Source organism: Podarcis cretensis (assembly GCF_951804945.1).
Source record: "Podarcis cretensis genome assembly, chromosome: 8".
Classification (NCBI taxonomy): Eukaryota; Metazoa; Chordata; class Lepidosauria; order Squamata; family Lacertidae; genus Podarcis; species Podarcis cretensis.
The window spans coordinates 85,758,166-85,776,600 of record NC_137177.1 but is presented as its reverse complement, the minus strand read 5'-3'; the positions used below and the strand labels follow the sequence as shown (position 1 = coordinate 85,776,600).

The 18,435-nt window shown below is 44.6% G+C and overlaps 1 protein-coding gene across 1 annotated transcript in view; it reads left to right on the top strand.

Moving 5' to 3' along the window:
• ALDH2 (aldehyde dehydrogenase 2 family member) overlaps nt 1–17,523 on the top strand; it is a 33,180-nt gene extending 15,657 nt beyond the window's left edge. Inside the window, exons 3-13 of the mRNA XM_079987518.1 lie at nt 1,182–1,322; nt 2,323–2,402; nt 6,299–6,410; nt 7,395–7,523; nt 8,096–8,209; nt 10,567–10,669; nt 11,722–11,906; nt 12,730–12,894; nt 14,011–14,168; nt 15,541–15,655; nt 16,953–17,523. Coding sequence (XP_079843644.1) covers nt 1,182–1,322; nt 2,323–2,402; nt 6,299–6,410; nt 7,395–7,523; nt 8,096–8,209; nt 10,567–10,669; nt 11,722–11,906; nt 12,730–12,894; nt 14,011–14,168; nt 15,541–15,655; nt 16,953–16,985 — 1,335 coding nt within the window. The 3' untranslated portion in view covers nt 16,986–17,523. The remainder of the gene's footprint in view (nt 1–1,181; nt 1,323–2,322; nt 2,403–6,298; nt 6,411–7,394; nt 7,524–8,095; nt 8,210–10,566; nt 10,670–11,721; nt 11,907–12,729; nt 12,895–14,010; nt 14,169–15,540; nt 15,656–16,952) is intronic.
• Nucleotides 17,524–18,435: the final 912 nt, after the last annotated feature.

Below are 18,435 nucleotides of genomic sequence, written 5' to 3'. Positions count from 1 at the left end.
AATTTGCACATGAAATGATTAAAAACGGTTTAAAACACACGCAAAACAAGAAATCCACTTAAAACAAGGCTCAGGGGTCCTCAGTTTAACGGCAGCTGCTACAGGTTTGGTGGACTTTTCTGTCATCAGGTTGTTTCAGTCCGCTGGGAGGAAAATTTACAGTGGTACCTCGGGTTACATACGCTTCAGGTTACATACGCTTCAGGTTACAGACTCCGCTAACCCAGAAATATTGCTTCAGGTTAAGCACTTTGCTTCAGGATGAGAACAGAAATTGTGCTCCGGCGGCATGGCAGCAGCAGGATGCCCCATTAACTAAAGTGGTGCTTCAGGTTAAGAACAGTTTCAGGTTAAGAACAGCCTCCGGAACGAATTAAGTACTTAACCCGAGGTACCACTGTACTGAGATGATAACAAAGTAGAAGAGCAATGTAAGAACCATTGCATCAATACTGACAAGTCCACATAGTAGCGGTTTGTGTTGGACTAGGACCTGGGAGACCAGGGTTCAAATGCCTGTTCGTCTGTGAAGCTCACTGGGTGAAAAATTGTTACAGTGGTACCTCGGGTTACAAACACTTTGGGTTACAGACTCCGCTAACCCGGAAGTAGTGCCTCGGGTTAAGGACTTTACCTCAGGATGAGAACAAAAATCGTGCAGTGGCAGCGGGAGGCCCCATTAGCTAAAGTGGTACCTCAGGTTAAGAATGGATTCATGTTAAGAACCGACGTCCGAAAAGAATTAAGTTTGTAACCAGAGGTACCACTGTATAAAAAAAAGCTCTCTTACATTTTAGAGTTGTTGGATCTTGTAGATAAGATGGTAGGAAACATTCTTATGAGAGACGTAATTTTCCTTAGTAGGCAAATGGGTGGGGAACCTGAGAGACTGTTGGACTCCATCTCCCATTACCACTAGGCAGTGTGTGCAGGAGTCAGGGGTGATGGGAGTTGTAGTCCGGCAACATCTGGAGGACCACAGGCTCCCTGTCTCTCTCACAGAGACACTGCCTCGGCAGATCTCTTGCTTTTCTGAGACCTAGACTTGATGCCCTCACCATGGAAGAATGGGAAGATGCTGTAGACTAGCTTGGTGTCTGAACGGGCAGTTAGTTCTCCAGTGTCTCAGATATGCTTGTGGATTTGCCTGCTCATTGTGTCCCACCTTGATTCTCTTCCAGGCCGACGTCGACAAAGCTGTTCAGGCAGCCAGAGAGGCGTTCAAATTTGGATCTCCCTGGAGGCGGATGGATGCCGCCCACCGGGGCAAACTCTTGCACCGCCTCGCTGATCTGGTTGAGAGGGACCGCGCATACCTGGCGGTATGTTTTGAACTTTTTTCCCCCAGGTGCATTCTCCTCTTTTCCTCTTTTGGATCCTTTCTCCTCTTCTTCTTCACTGAGTTTATATACTGACCTATACCCACAGGTCTCACTTTTGGAAGTGTCTAGCAGCACCTGGTTCCTCAACACAGGAACAGGCAGTGGGGTGGGAAAAATCAGACAAGAGGCCAATCTATTTCAGCAACTCTCACAATGGCCCACCAGGTCCCTGAGTGCAAGAATGCTCTCCCCTCATCCGCGTGCCCCAGAAATTGGTATTTCGAGGTCTGCTGCTTCCGATCCGCAAAGTAGGTTGTAGCCATCTGACATTGAAATTCTACTCAATATTGATTCAGAGTAGATTCCAATATATATTTAGCAGAGTAACAACTTAAATGTGTTGCAGGATTCCCATAAAATAGACCAGAGGCAATTATATTTCATCCTTCAGAGCTTTACTGCTACTGAAGGCAAATGAGCATAATGGTCACAAATCCAATACATTCAGGATTGGCACTGTCCAATAAGAAATCCAGTTGCAGCAGACTTAACTTAAAGCTCACAATAACTTATAATAAGACTAAACCTTAACACTATATACAGAACACCACACCAGACAGAAAAGAGATAGAACGAGAAAGTGTAAAACCCAGGCTCCTTCTGGCCCTACTATTATAGTCAACATGACATTGACAGAAAGAGATAACAGAACCAATTTAAACCAGCTGTACTCAGCTTCTCTGAAGGAATAACCCAAACATCATGAAGTTTCTGCTTGTTTCTTTCACACAAAGAAGCTTCCAGAACCCTCTGGAATTAAGTAGAATATGAAAGATCTCTATACATCAGATCAATACATTCTATACTAAGAAATGCAAACTGACACCATCATGATTAGTAGCCGTCAATAGCCTTATCCTCCCCAAAATTATCTGTATCCTCCTTGAAAGCTATCAAAGTTGTAATGCATCAGGGTTTGTTGATTTCTCTTTGTTCTCAGGCCCTGGAAACTTTGGACAACGGCAAGCCATACTCGATCGCCTATCTGGTGGATTTAGACATGGTTGTCAAACACCTGCGGTAAGGAGTTGTAATCATGCAGGGGCTTGTATTATATGACACTTTGGGGCCTCTTTCAGCCATACCATTATGTGATTCTATATAGCCCTGACCGTTAAAGAGGCATGGGAGGAACATGAGAGCATTGGAGTTTGGCGTGTCTGTCCTATACAAACCTCATGGAAGTAAAGAGGAATCGCACAGGAGCTGTTCCTGGTGTGGTGTGTGCACTCAGCAGCATTGCTCACAGTTTTATAATAATAATAATAATAATTTATTATTTATACCCCGCCCATCTGGTTGAGTTTCCCCAGCCACTCTGGGCGGCTCCCAATCAGTGTTAAAAACAATACAGCATTACATATTAAAAACTTCCCTGAACAGGGCTGCCTTAAGATGTCTTCTGAATGTCAGGTAATTCTTTATCTCTTTGACATCTGATGGGAGGGCGTTCCACAGGTCGGGCGCCACTACCGAGAAGGCCCTCTGCCTGGTTCCCTGTAGCCTCACTTCTCGCAATGAGGGAACCGCCAGAAGGCCCTCGGCGCTGGATCTCAGTGTCCGGGCTGAACGATGGGGGTGGAGATGCTCCTTCAGGTATACAGGACCGAGGCCGTTTAGGGCTTTAAAGGTCAGTTCTGGAGATACCGTATTTTTTGCTCTATAAGACTCACTTTTTCCCTCCTAAAAAGTATGGGGAAATGTGTGTGCGTCTTATGGAGCTGCGCAGCTATCCCAGAAGCCAGAACAGCAAGAGGGATCTCTGCTTTCACTGTGCAGCGATCCCTCTTGTTGTTCTGGCTTCTGAGATTCAGAATATTTTTTTTCTTGTTTTCCTCCTCCAAAAACTAGGTGCGTCTTATGGTCTGGTGCGTCTTATAGAGCAAAAATACGGTAGTTTGGAGGTTAGCGAAAAGATAGACTCCTGGAGTAGCTGTGAATCGGTGTTATTCCTTAGTTCTTTCCCTAAGAACCGGTGCTATAGACCAGCTCAACTCTTGATTTCAGCAGACTCTTGGTTGCAAACAGTCACTCACATGGGATGAGTCTGATCATTATGCATTTATACCGGCTCATTGAAAACAAAGTTAAGCATATATGCCTGTTGACAGATAAGAGCAATAAAAGTCAATAAATGTGCTATGGAAAAAACCAGTGTAAGTACAGATGCCTATTCACAGATCAGAAGAAAAGAAAATTAATAAGGCAATATGGAACGCAGCAGCTGTATTTATTTTGTTCTGTATTATAAAATTCAATGAATGGTCTCCAGGCTTTACCAAAATCATCTGAAACTCTGTGTGTGTTTGTGTGCGCACTCTATTTTTTTTAAAAAAGCCCAATGATTTCAATCACTTCAATCTTAATTTATTTGCTGTTGCTCTTTTTCATTCAGCCATTTTTAGGGAATTGTCAGTGCTCCCCCAATACTTTCTGTCCTGAGTTTTAAGATCGTCAGGGAGGCTCTGCTAACGGTGCCATAAGTGAGCGAGGAACGGGGAGGGGGCACTGGGGCACATGCAGGGTCTTCTCCGTGGTGCCTCTCCACATAGGAACTTCTCCTGAACGAGATTTGATGGTCCCCCATGCTGTTGATGTTTGGGCGTCGGCTTAAAGGTTATTTATTTTGCCAAGCCTTTGGTAGTTATCTGAACACTTTTACGGGAACGGCATTGGCTTTGAGAATTGTTATTGAATTATAAAGGTAAAGGTAAAGGGACCCCTGACCATTAGGTCTAGTCACGGACGACTCTGGGGTTGCAGCGCTCATTTTGCTTTACTGGCTGAGGGAGCCGGTGTACAGCTTCCGGGTCATGTCGGCAGCATGACTAAGCCACTTCTGGCGAACCAGAGCAGCACACAGAAACACCGTTTACCTTCCCGCCGGAGTACGGCAAGGCTGTATATTGTCTCCCTGGTTATTTAACTTATATGCAGAATTCATCATGCGAAATGCTGGGCTGGATGAATCCCAAGACGGAATTAAGATTGCCGGAAGAAATATCAACAACTGCAGATATGCAGATGACACATCCTTGATGGCAGAAAGTGAGGAGGAATTAAAGAACCTTTTAATGAGGGTGAAAGAGGAGAGCGCAAAATATGGTCTGAAGCTCAACATCAAAAAAACTAAGATCATGGCCACTGGGCCCATCACCTCCTGGCAAACAGAAGGGGAAGAAATGGAGGCAGTGAGAGATTTTACTTTCTTGGGCTCCATGATCACTGCAGATGGTGACAGCAGCCACAAAATTAAAAGACGCCTGCTCCTTGGGAGAAAGGCGATGGCAAACCTAGACAGCATCTTAAAAAGCAGAGACATCACCTTGCCAACAAAGGTCCGTATAGTTAAAGCCATGGTTTTCCCAGTAGTGATGTATGGAAGTGAGAGCTGGACCATAAAGAAGGCTGATCACCGAAGAATTGATGCTTTTGAATTCTGGTGCTGGAGGAGACTCTTGAGAGTCCCATGGACTGCAAGAAGATCAAACCTCTCCATTCTGAAGGAAATCAGCCCTGAGTGCTCACTGGAAGGACAGATCCCGAAGCTGAGGCTCCAATACTTTGGCCACCTCATGAGAAGAGAAGACTCCCTGGAAAAGACCCTGATGTTGGGAAAGATGGAGGGCACAAGGAGAAGGGGACGACAGAGGATCAGATGGTTGGATAGTGTTCTCAAAGCTACAATCATGAGTCTGACCAAACTGCGGGAGGCAGTGGAAGACAGGAGTGCCTGGCGTGCTCTGGTCCATGGGGTCACGAAGAGTCGGGCACGACTAAACGACTAAACAACAACAACAACAACAAAGCTGGGTGGGGTATAAGAATATTACAAGAAGAATTAAAACAATAGGCCTGTCAATTTCATAAGAACTTGTGAAGAGCTGGCTGGATCAGGCCAAGCAGGGCCCATCTAGTCCAGCATCCTGTTGTCACAGTGGCCAACCAGATGCCCCAATGGGAAACTGGCAAGCACATAGCTGTCAACGTTTCCCTTTTTTAAAGGGAAATTTCCTTATTCCAAATAGGATTCCTTGCAAGAAAAGGGAAAAGTTGGCAGCTGTAGGCAAGCAGGACCTGAACCCAAGAATGCACTCCCTCCTGCAATTTCTAGCAACCCTTGCTGCCTCTGACTGTGGAGGCAGAGCTTAGCCAATTGGGCTAGTAGCCATCGATAGCTTTCTTTTCCTTCATGAGTTGACCCAATCCTTTTTCAAAGCCATCCAAGTTGGTGGCCATCACTCCCCCCCCCCCCCCCGCAGAAGGGTGTTCCATTGTTTAACTATGCCCTGTACTGATGTTTATGGAGTGTGTGTGTGTCAAAATTATATGACAGCCCCACAGAGGACCTTAAGGTCCATAAATAGCAACACCCTAGAGGTCCCAGGTCCTAAGGAAGTTAGATTAGCCTCAACCAGAGCCAGGGCCTTTTCAACTCTGGTGGAACGCTCTGCCTCATGAGACCAGGGCCCTGCAGGATCTGATTTCTTTCCGCAGGGCCTGTAAGACAGAGTTGTTCCGCCTGGCCTTCGGCTTGGAATCAACTTGATTCCCTCCCCCTCTTTCTTTTCCTTTCTCCTTCTGTGATGGAACTCCTATTTAGGGACTTCCCTGTCTTTTTTCTGGCCCATGTAGGACCAGACTGGAAAGTTAGCCTTGGTGAAGACTTGATGTTTTCATCCCCCCCAAAAAAGTTTTTGATTTTAATGGAAAAAAGTTTCCATTAAAATGAGGCTGTATTTTAATATTTTAATGTTGTATGTTAATCTTGTTTTTAAGTTGTATTTCAATCAATTTTTTATATCAGGTGTTAGCCGCTCTGAGCCCGGTCTTGGCTGGGGAGGGCGGGGTATAAATAAAAATTATTATTATTATTATTATTATTATTATTATTATTATTAATTGTTCTGCGTCAGGTACTATGCCGGCTGGGCTGACAAAATCCAAGGGAAGACCATTCCTCTCGATGGGGACTTCTTCACCTATACCCGCCATGAGCCAGTGGGGATTTGCGGACAGATCATTCCGGTAAGTAAAGGTGCTGTTGGAAGATGGAAGCAGGTCTGTCTCCAGAGCTGGGGATACCAGAAGCTTTTTGTGTTCCGCTCACTGCCTCCTCTAGGTTTGGGCACCATGCCCAGCATGCCCACCCTGTCAGGCCACTCTCCTCCCACACACAAGCTCCTGTCAGGGAGAAAGAGGAAGGAGGAGTTTTTAGAAGACTTTTTAAAAACACTGTTCTCCTTCGGTGTTTGCCCCAGGTGTAACTACAGGGGTACCTCGGTTCTCGAACGTAATCCGTTCCTGAAGACCGTTCGACTTCCGAAATGTTCAAAAACCGAGGCGCAGAGCACTGGCTGCAAGTTCAGTTGGAAAAATGGAAAAACATGCAGTAGAAGCAAGGTGCGCTCGAAAACAGAAGCAATTACTTCTGGGTTTTCGGCGTTTGAAAACCAAAACGTTCGGCTTCCGAGACGCTCAAAAACCGAGGTACCACTGTACTTTGTTAGGTTTGTCATTATTATTATGCTGTATTTTTTCCATGCTGTAAGCCACCTTGAGCATGGTTTTAACCATGGAAAGGAGGCATAATAAATAAAACGATGTATGCAGGCATGTACAGTGGACGCTCAGGTTGCGAATGTGATCATGGGCACGTTCACAACCCGCAGCGATCGCAACCCATGTCTGCGCACGTGCGAGTTGTGATTCGGTGCGCATGCGCAAAGCGCGATTTAGTGCTTCTATGCATGCTCCACCGCCGAAACCCAGAAGTAACCCATTCCGGTACTTCCGGGTTTCGGTGGTCCGCAGTCCGAAAAAACGCAACCTGAAGCGACTTTACCCACTCAGCTCTGTGTTTCTCGGGCAGCACCCTCAGATCCCTTGTGCCACCTACTTACTCTTTCTCACTGTACATAAATAAAACGTGTGTCCGTCCCTGTCCCCCCAATTTCCCTCCTCTTCCTGTGTTTCCTCGATGTTGATCTGGTCCCTTTCTCTTTATTGCAGTGGAACTTCCCGCTGCTGATGCAGGCGTGGAAGCTGGGGCCCGCCTTGGCCACAGGGAACGTGGTGGTGATGAAATTGGCTGAGCAGACGCCTCTGACTGGCCTGTACATGGCCAGCCTGGTCAAAGAGGTGAGAGAGGTCTCCGGGGTGTCTATATGAATAAACACTGTTCAAAACAGAACATGTTGATATGCTTAAACTAAAGGAGTAAAGCGGAAAGGATAAAACCAATTAGGATGCGATAAGGAGGTGAAAATTCAATAACATAAAGATTGCAACGAGAGTACTGAAATTAAAAGTTAAGGAAGTCGAGGTGTGGTGGAGGGGAGTGATAGGGTGGGGTGATGGGAATTCACAAGGGGGGGAAGGATATAGGTTTATATATGTTTATGACAGTGTGTTTTTTCTTTTGTATTGGAATGGTATCTGACCCTTTTATGTAGTATGAAAATTTAATAAATAAAAATTTAAATGTTAAGAGAGAGGTCTCTGGGGCTGCCACTTCGTTCTTCACCCTTCCTTATCCTGCTCGCTGACTCAGACGATGCATGAGCTCCAAACTAACCCTTCCCCCTTCTTCTCCTTGCCTGGGTGCTCAGAAGGCATGGAGGTGCTGAGTTCTGAGCACCCTGGCAAACTTTTGATTTTTGGAACGGACAAGACTATTGTGAAGATTTTCACTTGTCTTTATAAACCTGCAGGCTGGATTCCCTCCAGGCGTTGTGAATGTGATAACTGGCTACGGGCACACCGCTGGGGCAGCCATTTCCTCCCACATGGAAGTGGATAAAGTCGCCTTCACTGGCTCCACAGAGGTGAGGAATATCTGCACGTATGAATCTTCCCCTTTTCTCCCTCCCTTCCGAAAGGCGTAGGATAGGTCACACCCTGTGCCAGGTCTGTAAAGTAGACAATTATTTTAATGTGCAGTTTCATTTCGAGGTGCATATTTTAAACTTGTTTTGGACTTCTGACTTTTACTGATTTCTTTCTTTACAAAAAATAAATACAGTCGTACCTTGGATCTCAAACGACTTGGCTCCCGAACAAATCGGCTCCCAAACGATCGAAGCCCGGAAGTGAATGTTTCGGTTTTCGAACGATTTTCAGAAGCCAAATGTCTGGCACGGCTTCCGATTGGCTGCAGGACGCTCCTACAGCCAATCGGAAGCCGCACCTTGGTTTTCGAATGGTTCCGGGAGTCGAACGGACTCCCAGAACGCATTCTGTTTGAGAACCAAGGTATGACTGTATTATACTTTGAAATATGCCCAAATCATACTTTATGTAGGTAAAACGACCCTCAAGTCTAATAGTTCCAAAATTTGCATTGTAAGAAGCCACAGGAGAAGGAGGGCGCTCTTGTGCTCAGATTCTGTTTGTGGGCATCTGCCATTCCCAGTGGGGCATCTGCGTGGCCACCGTGACAACAGGATGTTGGACTAGATGGGCCATCCAGCAGGCTCTTCTGATGTTCTTCTAAACTGTTATTTTGTTGAAAATCACAGAACAGTTTGTGCAAATGAAACCATGAGATACAGTTATATCCAGTGCAATATTAACCTAAGGTAAAGGTAAAGGGACCCCTGACCATTAGGTCCAGTCGTGGCCGATTCTGGGGTTGCAGTGCTCATCTTGCTTTATTGGCCAAGGGAGCCGGCGTACAGCTTCCGGGTCATGCGGCCAGCATGACTAAGCCGCTTCTGGCGAACCAGAGCAGCGCACGGAAACGCCGTTTACCTTCCTGCCGGAGTGGTACCTATTTATCTACTTGCACTTTGATGTGCTTTTGAACTGCTAGGTTGGCAGGAGCAGGGACTGAGGAACGGGAGCTCACCCCGTCACAGGGATTTGAACCGCGACCTTCTGATTGGCAAGCCCTAGGCTCTGTGGTTTAACCCACAGCGCCACCTGCATCCCCATTGTAAACCCATTTTAAACCCCATTGTAAACCCATTGTAAACGAAGACCCACAGATGCTCAAATACCAAAGTGGACCCTCTAGCACTACCCTAGATGAAAGAAATTTCAAGAAGTGGCCTGAACAGCATCTTAACATCACAAGAAAGCAAGAGTGCAAGAAATATTGGCCTATTCAAAACAGCTACTGCCCTAGGTGTTCATATTCTTTTGAACTGCTAGGTTGGCAGGAGCAGGGACCGAGCAATGGGAGCTCAGCCCATCAAGGGGATTCAAACTGCTGACCTTCTGATTGGCAAGCCCTAGGCTCTGTGGTTTAACCCACAGAGCCACCCGCATCCCTTAATATTAACCTAGCAACATAAATTAAACCATTGGTACAATACATAATCACAACACAGAAAGGCTGCTCCAAGCTGCCACAGGCTCTTTTGGAGTGCGGTGAAGCCAAGAACAATCCTGTGTTCCTATGATTTTAGTATTTCACAGATCAGTTGGTTTACGTAGGCATAGTAGCAGATCACATTTAATAACCAAGCTGCTGATAAGAAAAATAATTGCAAATAAAAAAAGCATACCCTGAAAATTATGGTGATAGATAGATAATTTATTACGGTCGGAGACCAGCTTACAAAACACACCAGATGTCAAAGGAAAAAACAACTACCAGACTTTTAGAAGACATCTGAAGGCAGCTCTGTATAGGGAAGCTTTTAATATCCAAAGGCCTATTGTATTTTAATATTTTGTTGGAAGCTGCCCAGAGTGGGTAGGGAAACCCAGCCAGATGGGCGGGGTATAAATAATAAATTGTTGTTGTTATTATTATTATTGAGCCTTTTGTGAAGCCACCTTAACTAAGCTTTTAGCCTAGGGACTGAGAAGCTGCACATCTTCCCGTGAGAGAGAGTCTGCTAGCTCACTCTCTTCCTGTTCTTCTTCTGGCTGTTCACCTCCCGGTTTTGCCCAGCTATTGTCTTCCGAACTGTGCCCCTCAGCAACCCATTGTTCCAAATCAGCACTACTCCACTGCTCCTGTGGAGTTTCAGGATCCTGGCCACGAGCAGGGGGAGGAGGAGGCTCCCGCCATTCCTCATCAGAGTTGTACTCCCCAGCCTGGTCTCTGACACCAATGGAGGAGGTCCACCAGAGGAGACACCCCACCCATTCCCCAGCCCTCCAATCGTGGTGGTTCCTTAAGCCAACCCTATTTTGTACCGAAGATCAAGCTTGCCCGTCTTTCAATTTCTAGGTTGGTCATCTGATCCAGAAGGCTGCAGCAGAGAGTAATCTGAAGAGGGTGACCCTTGAACTTGGTGGAAAGAGCCCAAACATCATCATGTCTGATGCCGAAAGTAAGAGACATTTCTTAGTAATTCTTTAGTGTTTAAGATATAGTTTTATTTATAAATCCATGACATCACAACATAATACGTTACATAGCTACACAAAAGAACTTTAATGTAACAATAAGGGCACGCAATGATTTAGAACAAACTAAAAGATAAATTTCCAAAAGACACAAAATGTGTCCACTAGGCGTCAGGAACTGCTTAGCCTGGGAAGTATCTCAATAATGACTCTAATCAGAAAGCTTTCTGGAGAAGTGGTGATTATACTTCTCATCTCTAACTGGCCACTTACTACCACCCCTCGTTAAGTTAGGTATTTGCGTATATTTTCAGCTAGCGCAAGAGGCCAGATTTTGAACCACCATCCCTGCAGTGAGAACTTCCACTGATGGGTTAGCTTTAGCCAAGTAGCGGCTATCAGTTACAAGGGTAAAGGTAAAGGGACTCCTGACCATTAAGTCCAGTCGTGGCCAACTCTGGGGGTTGCGGCGCTCATCTCACTTTATTGGCCGAGGGAGCCGGCGTACAGCTTCCGGGTCATGTGGCCAGCATGACTAAGCCGCTTCTGTCGAACCAGAGCAGTGCATGGAAACTCCGTTTACCTTCCCGCCAGAGTGGTACCAATTTATCAACTTGCACTTTGATGTGCTTTTGAACTGCTAGGTTGGCAGGAGCTGGGACCGAGCAAAGGGAGCTCACCCCATCGCAGGAATTCGAACCGCCGACCTTCTGATCAGCAAGCCCTAGGGTCTGTGGTTTAACCTACAGCGCCACCCGCGTCCCTTTAATTACAAGAGTAGGTCTTTGTAAATGAAGCCATTATTGTTTTCAGGAGATAACGAGAGAAGGGACAAGAAAAATAACCTGGTTAACAATGGCTGTATTCTCCTGAAACACTCTGACCTATTATTACACATGCACCACAGAACAGGGCCACCCCACGGTGGATTCATGCAACATATCTTAGCTGGGGTGATTTGTTGGTAATTCTTAATGCTGTTGGTGGTGAAGATAATTGCTTTCCAGATCTCCTGACTTGTGGCTTCCTTCTCCAGTGGACTGGGCTGTTGAGCAGGCTCATTCTGCCTTGTTCTTCAACCAAGGGCAGTGCTGTTGTGCTGGGTCCCGCACGTATGTCCAAGAAGATATATATCACGAGTTTGTGGAGCGGAGCGTGGAGAGGGCGAAATCCAGAGTGGTTGGGAACCCATTTGACCACAAAACGGAGCAGGGCCCTCAGGTGAGAGCACAGAGATTCCAGTTTGCCCTTATAAAACACATTCTGGATTGGAAGAACTGTGAGACATCCTAGACCGGAAAGAATTTCACCCTGGCAAATGGCCCCAAAACAGCTTTCAGTTTATGTATATTTAATTCATTTTTAATACTACCCAGATGGCTATTATTACCATGATAACGCAAATGATGGCTCTACATGTGTGTTCACAGCCAATCTGGAGGCAAGGATGGGGAGGAAAGGAAAGGAGGGGGGGGAAGCATTTGCTGTAGCCAAGAGACTGGGGGCGAAGGGACACAGTCCACCCACAACGTAAGGCTCCCCAGGGGGCCACGGCTCACTGGTTGAAAACCACTGATCTAGAGCAATGTTTCCCAAACTTGGGTCTCCAGCTGTTTTGGGACTACAATTCCCATCATCCCTGACCACTGGCCTTGCTAGCTAGGGATGATGGGAATTGTCAACGTATATATTCAACAAATAAAATATTTTAAAGCTTGTTGTCTACCCAGTCCCAAAGGCAGTCGATTTAAAATACGGATGGGGATCCGGCAGTCCCTTCCAGATGTTATTGGTCTCTCAACTCTCGTCAGCCCCAGCCGGCTTAATCAAGGATCAAGGAATGCGTACAACGGGAGCCCTGACAGATGACATTGTCAGAGGATCTTCATAACCTCATCAACAAAAAGTTGATGTCTTTCATTCTGCCTGTAGAATCGCTGTTCGCGTATGGGCATGTACACATGATGTTGTGTTAAAAGTGTATTTTTCTGTATTCTGAGAAGGATTGAACTGACCTGCCATACCATGCTTTTTTGTCTTCTAGGTGGATGAGACTCAGTATAAGAAGATCCTTGGATACATTGGTACTGGGCAAAAGGAAGGTGCCAAATTGCTCTGTGGTGGCAGTCCAGCTGCAGACAGAGGTTATTTTATCCAGCCAACCATCTTTGGAGATGTGCAGGACAACATGACCATTGCAAAAGAGGAGGTCAGCAGCATAATGTTTTCCTGTACTTGTTAGTCTCTGAATAACAGTGCTGTGGTTAGAGGGGTGTACGCGATCCCTCTCTTTTTCTCTCCTGCTGTATTGGTCTGTGTCTCAGAGCTACAATGGTGGCCTTCAGAACCGACCAACCATCCTCTTTTATCTGTACATTCACTTATGATTTACTTAAAATTACCTGTTGTGATTTTTATTGTAGCACCCCATCTCACTTTGAGTGCTGTTAGCGCAGAGAATGCAAGTTGCAATTTTGGTTTTTACTGAAAATGTCATTGTTTTATTTGCTTTGTAAGCAACTTTGGGGTTTTAGTCTAATCAAGCAGTATATAAATCTTATGGAGATTAAAATAAGATATTTCTAATCCCAAGACTGTTTACAACACAAATGCCAATACAAATATCAGTACTGTAAGAACAAGAACAATCTATTAAAATGCAATTGAATCATTTAGTACAGTCTCAGACACTTCTCAGTGGTTTGATTGGTATCAATGACCAGCAAAGGCCGGAGTGAATAGGAGGCACAAAAAACTGCAGAGTTTGTACTTGCCTTATTTTGTGGGGGGGAGATGATTCTATATTCTGGGTGCAAGGACAGAAAAGGCCTTTCCCCTGCTTGCTATCAGATGGCCAGCATGGTGTAGTGGTTAAGAGCTGTGGACTCGTAATCTGGTGAACCGGGTTCACTTCCCCGCTCCTCCACATGCAGCTGCTGGGTGACCTTGGGCCATAGCTGTTAACTTTCAGATTTGAAAATAAGGGATCAACAGCCTCACCTGTCCCGGGGACAGTCTACGGGATATATAACAATCCAGGATAGCAGCAGGAAATGGCACTGGAATAAGGGAATTTCCCACAAAAAAAGGGAAGGTTGACAGCTATGCCTTGGGCTAGTCACACTTCTCTGAAGTCTCTCAGCCTCACTCACCTCACAGAGTGTTTGTTGTGGGGGAGGAAGGGAAAGGAGGTTGTTAGCCGCTTTGAGACTACTTAGGGTAGTGATAAAGCGGGATATCAAATCCAAACTCCTCCTCCTCCTCCTCCTAAGATCCTGTCTGCCAAACCTATCTGTTTCCATATGCATCCTGCTCTGTCTTACAGATATTTGGGCCAGTCATGCAGATACTGAAATTTAAAACCATAGAGGAAGTCATCCACAGAGCAAACGACACCAAATATGGCCTCGCGGCAGCAGTTTTCACCAAGGACATTGACAAAGCAAATTACATTTCCCAGGGTCTGCGTGCTGGAACCGTCTGGTAAGAGGCTAAACGTTGGGGAGCAGTCACCAAATGCTTTAGGAAATGCTGTAGGAGGAGCACCTGCTTGGCAGGCAGAAGATTATAGGTTCTGTCCCTGGCATCTTCTGGTATGCCAGCAGCTCCTGACTTGAAATCCTGGAGAGCTGCTGTCAGTCATGGTAACAATATTGAGCTAGAGCAGGCATAGGCAAACTTGGCCCTCCAGATGTTTTGAGACTACAATTCCCATCATCCCTGACTACTGGTCCTGCTAGCTAGGGATCATGGGAGTTGTAGGCCAAAAAACATCTGGAGGGCCGAGTTTGCCTATGCTTGAGCTAGCTTTCTATGTTCCTCTTTTCAACGAACTTTTGAAACTGTTATGTATTGCTAACTGTATGACATTCTTCAGAATTTAACTTCCTAGCTGGTTTAACTTTTCTACCCTTTTTTTGGGAAACAATTTGCTAATCTTTGTGGCTGACCAGAAATATCAGATGAGTGGGAACTCACATGGACATGAGGCTGTATTATTTCCTTTGTGGTTTTTTTATTTAAAAAAAGTTTTGAAAAATTCAAAAAATATAAATACATTTGCATAAATGTACACATTTTGTTGCATATGAGCCTATAACTTAATTAAACAATTAAATAAAACAGTCAAAATAATGTCATTTTAAACTTGTAAACTGAGATATATGATAGAAGATGAATGTCAGAGTAATTACATTTACATTATGATGTGCAATTGCATTGTGATGTTTAGATTGGTGAACACAGGCAAATATTTAAACCAGTATCAATTCAGAATTTTACGTTTCAGTTTCCATTCTTTTTGGTTACATATATCAAATGGAGAAATAACAGGCAGTGAAAGTATTACTTCCTTTATTACTCTGTTCATGAGTCCGCCAGTTTAACAAAAGGCCCCTTCCTCTCCTCCTCAAATGTGAAATGCTGGAAGTTCACATCTCATCTTCTGTATTCAAACCTCTCAGACAAATTCAGTGCCTGTTCTCCAAATTTATAGGTGCCTTGGACAAGGCCTGCAGTGTTAGACTTGGTATTGGGTGGACAAGAAATGAGATTATAGCGGTACCTCGGGTTACAGAAGCTTCAGGTTACAGACGCTTCAGGTTACAGACTCTGCTAATGCAGAAATAGTACCTCGGGTTAAGAACTTTGCTTCAGGATGAGAACAGAAATCACGGGGGGGGGGGGGGCGGCAGCGGGAGGCCCCATTAGTTGAAGTGGTATCTTAGGTTAAGAACAGTTTCAGATTAAGAATGGACCTCCAGAACGAATTAAGTTCTTAACCCGAGGTACCACTGTAGTCTTCTGTTACCTAAATGCTCCAGAAATAACTCCTAACCCCCAATGTCTCCTGCAGGATTAACTGCTACAACGTGTTTGGCAGCCAGACACCATTTGGTGGGTACAAAGCGTCTGGACAAGGACGGGAAGGGGGAGAATATGGTCTCACGCCATACATGGAAGTAAAAACGGTGAGGATCTGAAACTCTCGTCCTAGTTTGGTGTTTAAGTATTTTGAAAACTGAAGCTTTTATTTTGCATCTTCCAGTAGAGAATGGCAAGGACTTTCCAAGTAGTAAACAAAACTTGTCTTGCTTATGGGAGAATTGACGGTATTTCACTTTGTACAGAATGGAATAAAGAATTGTCAAATGTTGCTCTCCTTAGCCCACTGAACATTGGTTTCGTAGACATAACATGAAAGCAAGTCTTTCACTAACTCTGGCTTAGACTGCAAACCATGGTTTGTCTGATCTTCTTTCCCAATATTCCCAGAGAATCCCTTGATGACATCCTCAAAGGGAAGAGGAATTCCCAAACCATAGTTCAGGCGTAACACTAAACCACTGTTTGCCTGACCTATGTGGCAAGCCACCTTCAACACCTCACAGCAGATTATGGTTTGGTGGTCATGGTGGTTCAGATGGTGTTGGTTCAGGCCTTATGACAAAGCATGGCTTGGGAATACGTCTAAACCGTGTTCCTGTTTTCAATAAACCATTTTTTGCTGATGGCAACCTTTTAGTTGTGAACAGAAAACCGGGCTTCGATGCAGAATGGTGGCTGCATCTGTCTGCAAGTAAAATTGCAACTGGACAGGACAAGAGCAGTAAATCTTGAACAAATAGGCTCCAAACATTACTATCTTTAAGTGTTGTTTGTGGGGTAACATTGAGCTAATGCTTTGGTATGCTAGGTTATCGTAAAATTCCTACCTTTGGATCATAACAAAAATATTTAGTCACCTTTTAAGTACCTGCTTGGAAGCATTTCTTATGTAAAGAAGGCACTGGAATTCTTCTAGTTTTGAAGAATTGATACCCACCTTAGAGTTAGTTTAAAGCATTGGAGTGAGAAGCAGTTGTCCCAGTATTCCACAGCTTGAGCAATGAATTAGGAGACTTATACAGTGCTGCTTCAATAAGCCAAGCAGATCAGGCATCTTGAAAGCAGTGAAATTTGAGTATTGTTCTGTCCAATGCTAGTGGATGCCTCCAGCCAATTCTGTTGTAAATGGGAAGCTGTAGGGTTTGATTAATCCAGCACAATATTATGTAGACTGTATCCTGTTTTGAGGAAGGGCTGAAGCTCAATGGTAGAGCATGTGCACTGCATGCAAAAGCTCCTAACAGCATCCTAGGTTTCTGCTAAACTGTTTGAAACTGAATTGCATTAACAGGGTTGACATGGGAGTCATCTTGGGACTGGTTGTCTTGTAGAGTGAGAGATGCAAAGTTGGCCAAGTCTAATGAACCATATTCTTTCTAGGTAACCATCAAAGTTCCACAGAAGAATTCTTAAAGGACACCAGCTGTATATCTGAAACCGTCAGTCTAAGCTGCCATACCTCTTGATAGCAGCATTTAAGCAGGATTGAAGTAGAGGAACCTCCTTCATGAAGAAAGCCTTCGCCTCTGCAAGCAACCTAAGATCGTTTATTTCATATATTTTTAAGAAAAATCTTTACTTACCTGCTTATATTTTACTTCACATTGTTTCTGTACCATGCACCCCTATATCTTAATGTTACACTAATGGAGACAGATATCCATTTGAGCTTTAAGAATAATTTCTCAAACTGGTTTTTCAAACTGATTATACGGTACCCATTTATGGCAATCTGGAATGTATCTTGAGGTTTGTTTATAGGAGCAAATACCTAAGTAATGAGAACTTCCGTCCTTTCTCCATGTGTAACCTAAACAGAAACTTACCCTTTTATATAAGAGAGCTCTAAAACTGTCTGCTTATTTTGACAATCAATGCTGTGAAGCCAGCGCAGGCTGTCATTTTTTTTCCTGATCTTATATCAAATACATAAAGAAAATTTCATAGTTGACATGCATTTGTTCAGTTGCTGACCATTTTTGGTTAAAACGGTTACCCTTTTCTATTAGTGCAAGTGGGGTAAGATGAAATAGAGAGAAAAGGATTTGTATAATAGAGGAAGGGACACCCTTTGTGGTTTTCTTCTTCTTCTTTTGAATTCCAAACATGCCAAGACTTTTTCTAGTGATTACAGTGGAAACAAGAAAGATGGATGAATGTTTTGAGCCACTTTCACACCATACATTTAAAGCACCATGATACTACTTTAAATAGTCGTGTCTTTTGGGAGCTGTAGTTTGTGATGGGTGCTGATAGTTTTAGGACACCCTTATTCCCCCCAGAGAGCTACAGTTCCCAGAGTCCCCTGTTTAAACTACACTGAGAATTCTAACTGCATGAAGAGGGTGATAGGGGATCCCCTAACAATTCGCAGCACCCTTTAAAAAAGGCAACTCCCAGGATTCTTTGGGGGAAACCATAAGTTTAAGGTGGTATCATAGTACAGTGGTGCCTCGCAAGACGAAATTAATCCGTTCCGCGAGTCTCTTCGTCTTGCGGTTTTTTCGTCTTGCGAAGCACGGCTATTAGCGGCTTAGCGGCTATTAGCGGCTTAGCGGCTTTAAGATAAAGGAAACAAACTCGCAAGAACTCGCAAGACGTTTCGTCTTGCGAAGCAAGCCCATAGGGAAATTCGTCTTGCGGAACGACTCAAAAACCAGAAAACTCTTTCGTCTAGCGAGTTTGTCATCTTGCGAGGCATTCGTCTTGCGGGGCACCACTGTACTTTCAATGCCTGGTGTGAATGCAGCCTTAGAGTTCTTCACTATTCAAGTGAAAAACATAGGGTTCAAATTCCATGCTCCCTCAGCAGCCACTTTCTTCAGGATTTAGTTTATTTTGGGTTGTCATAGGTTTGCTACTT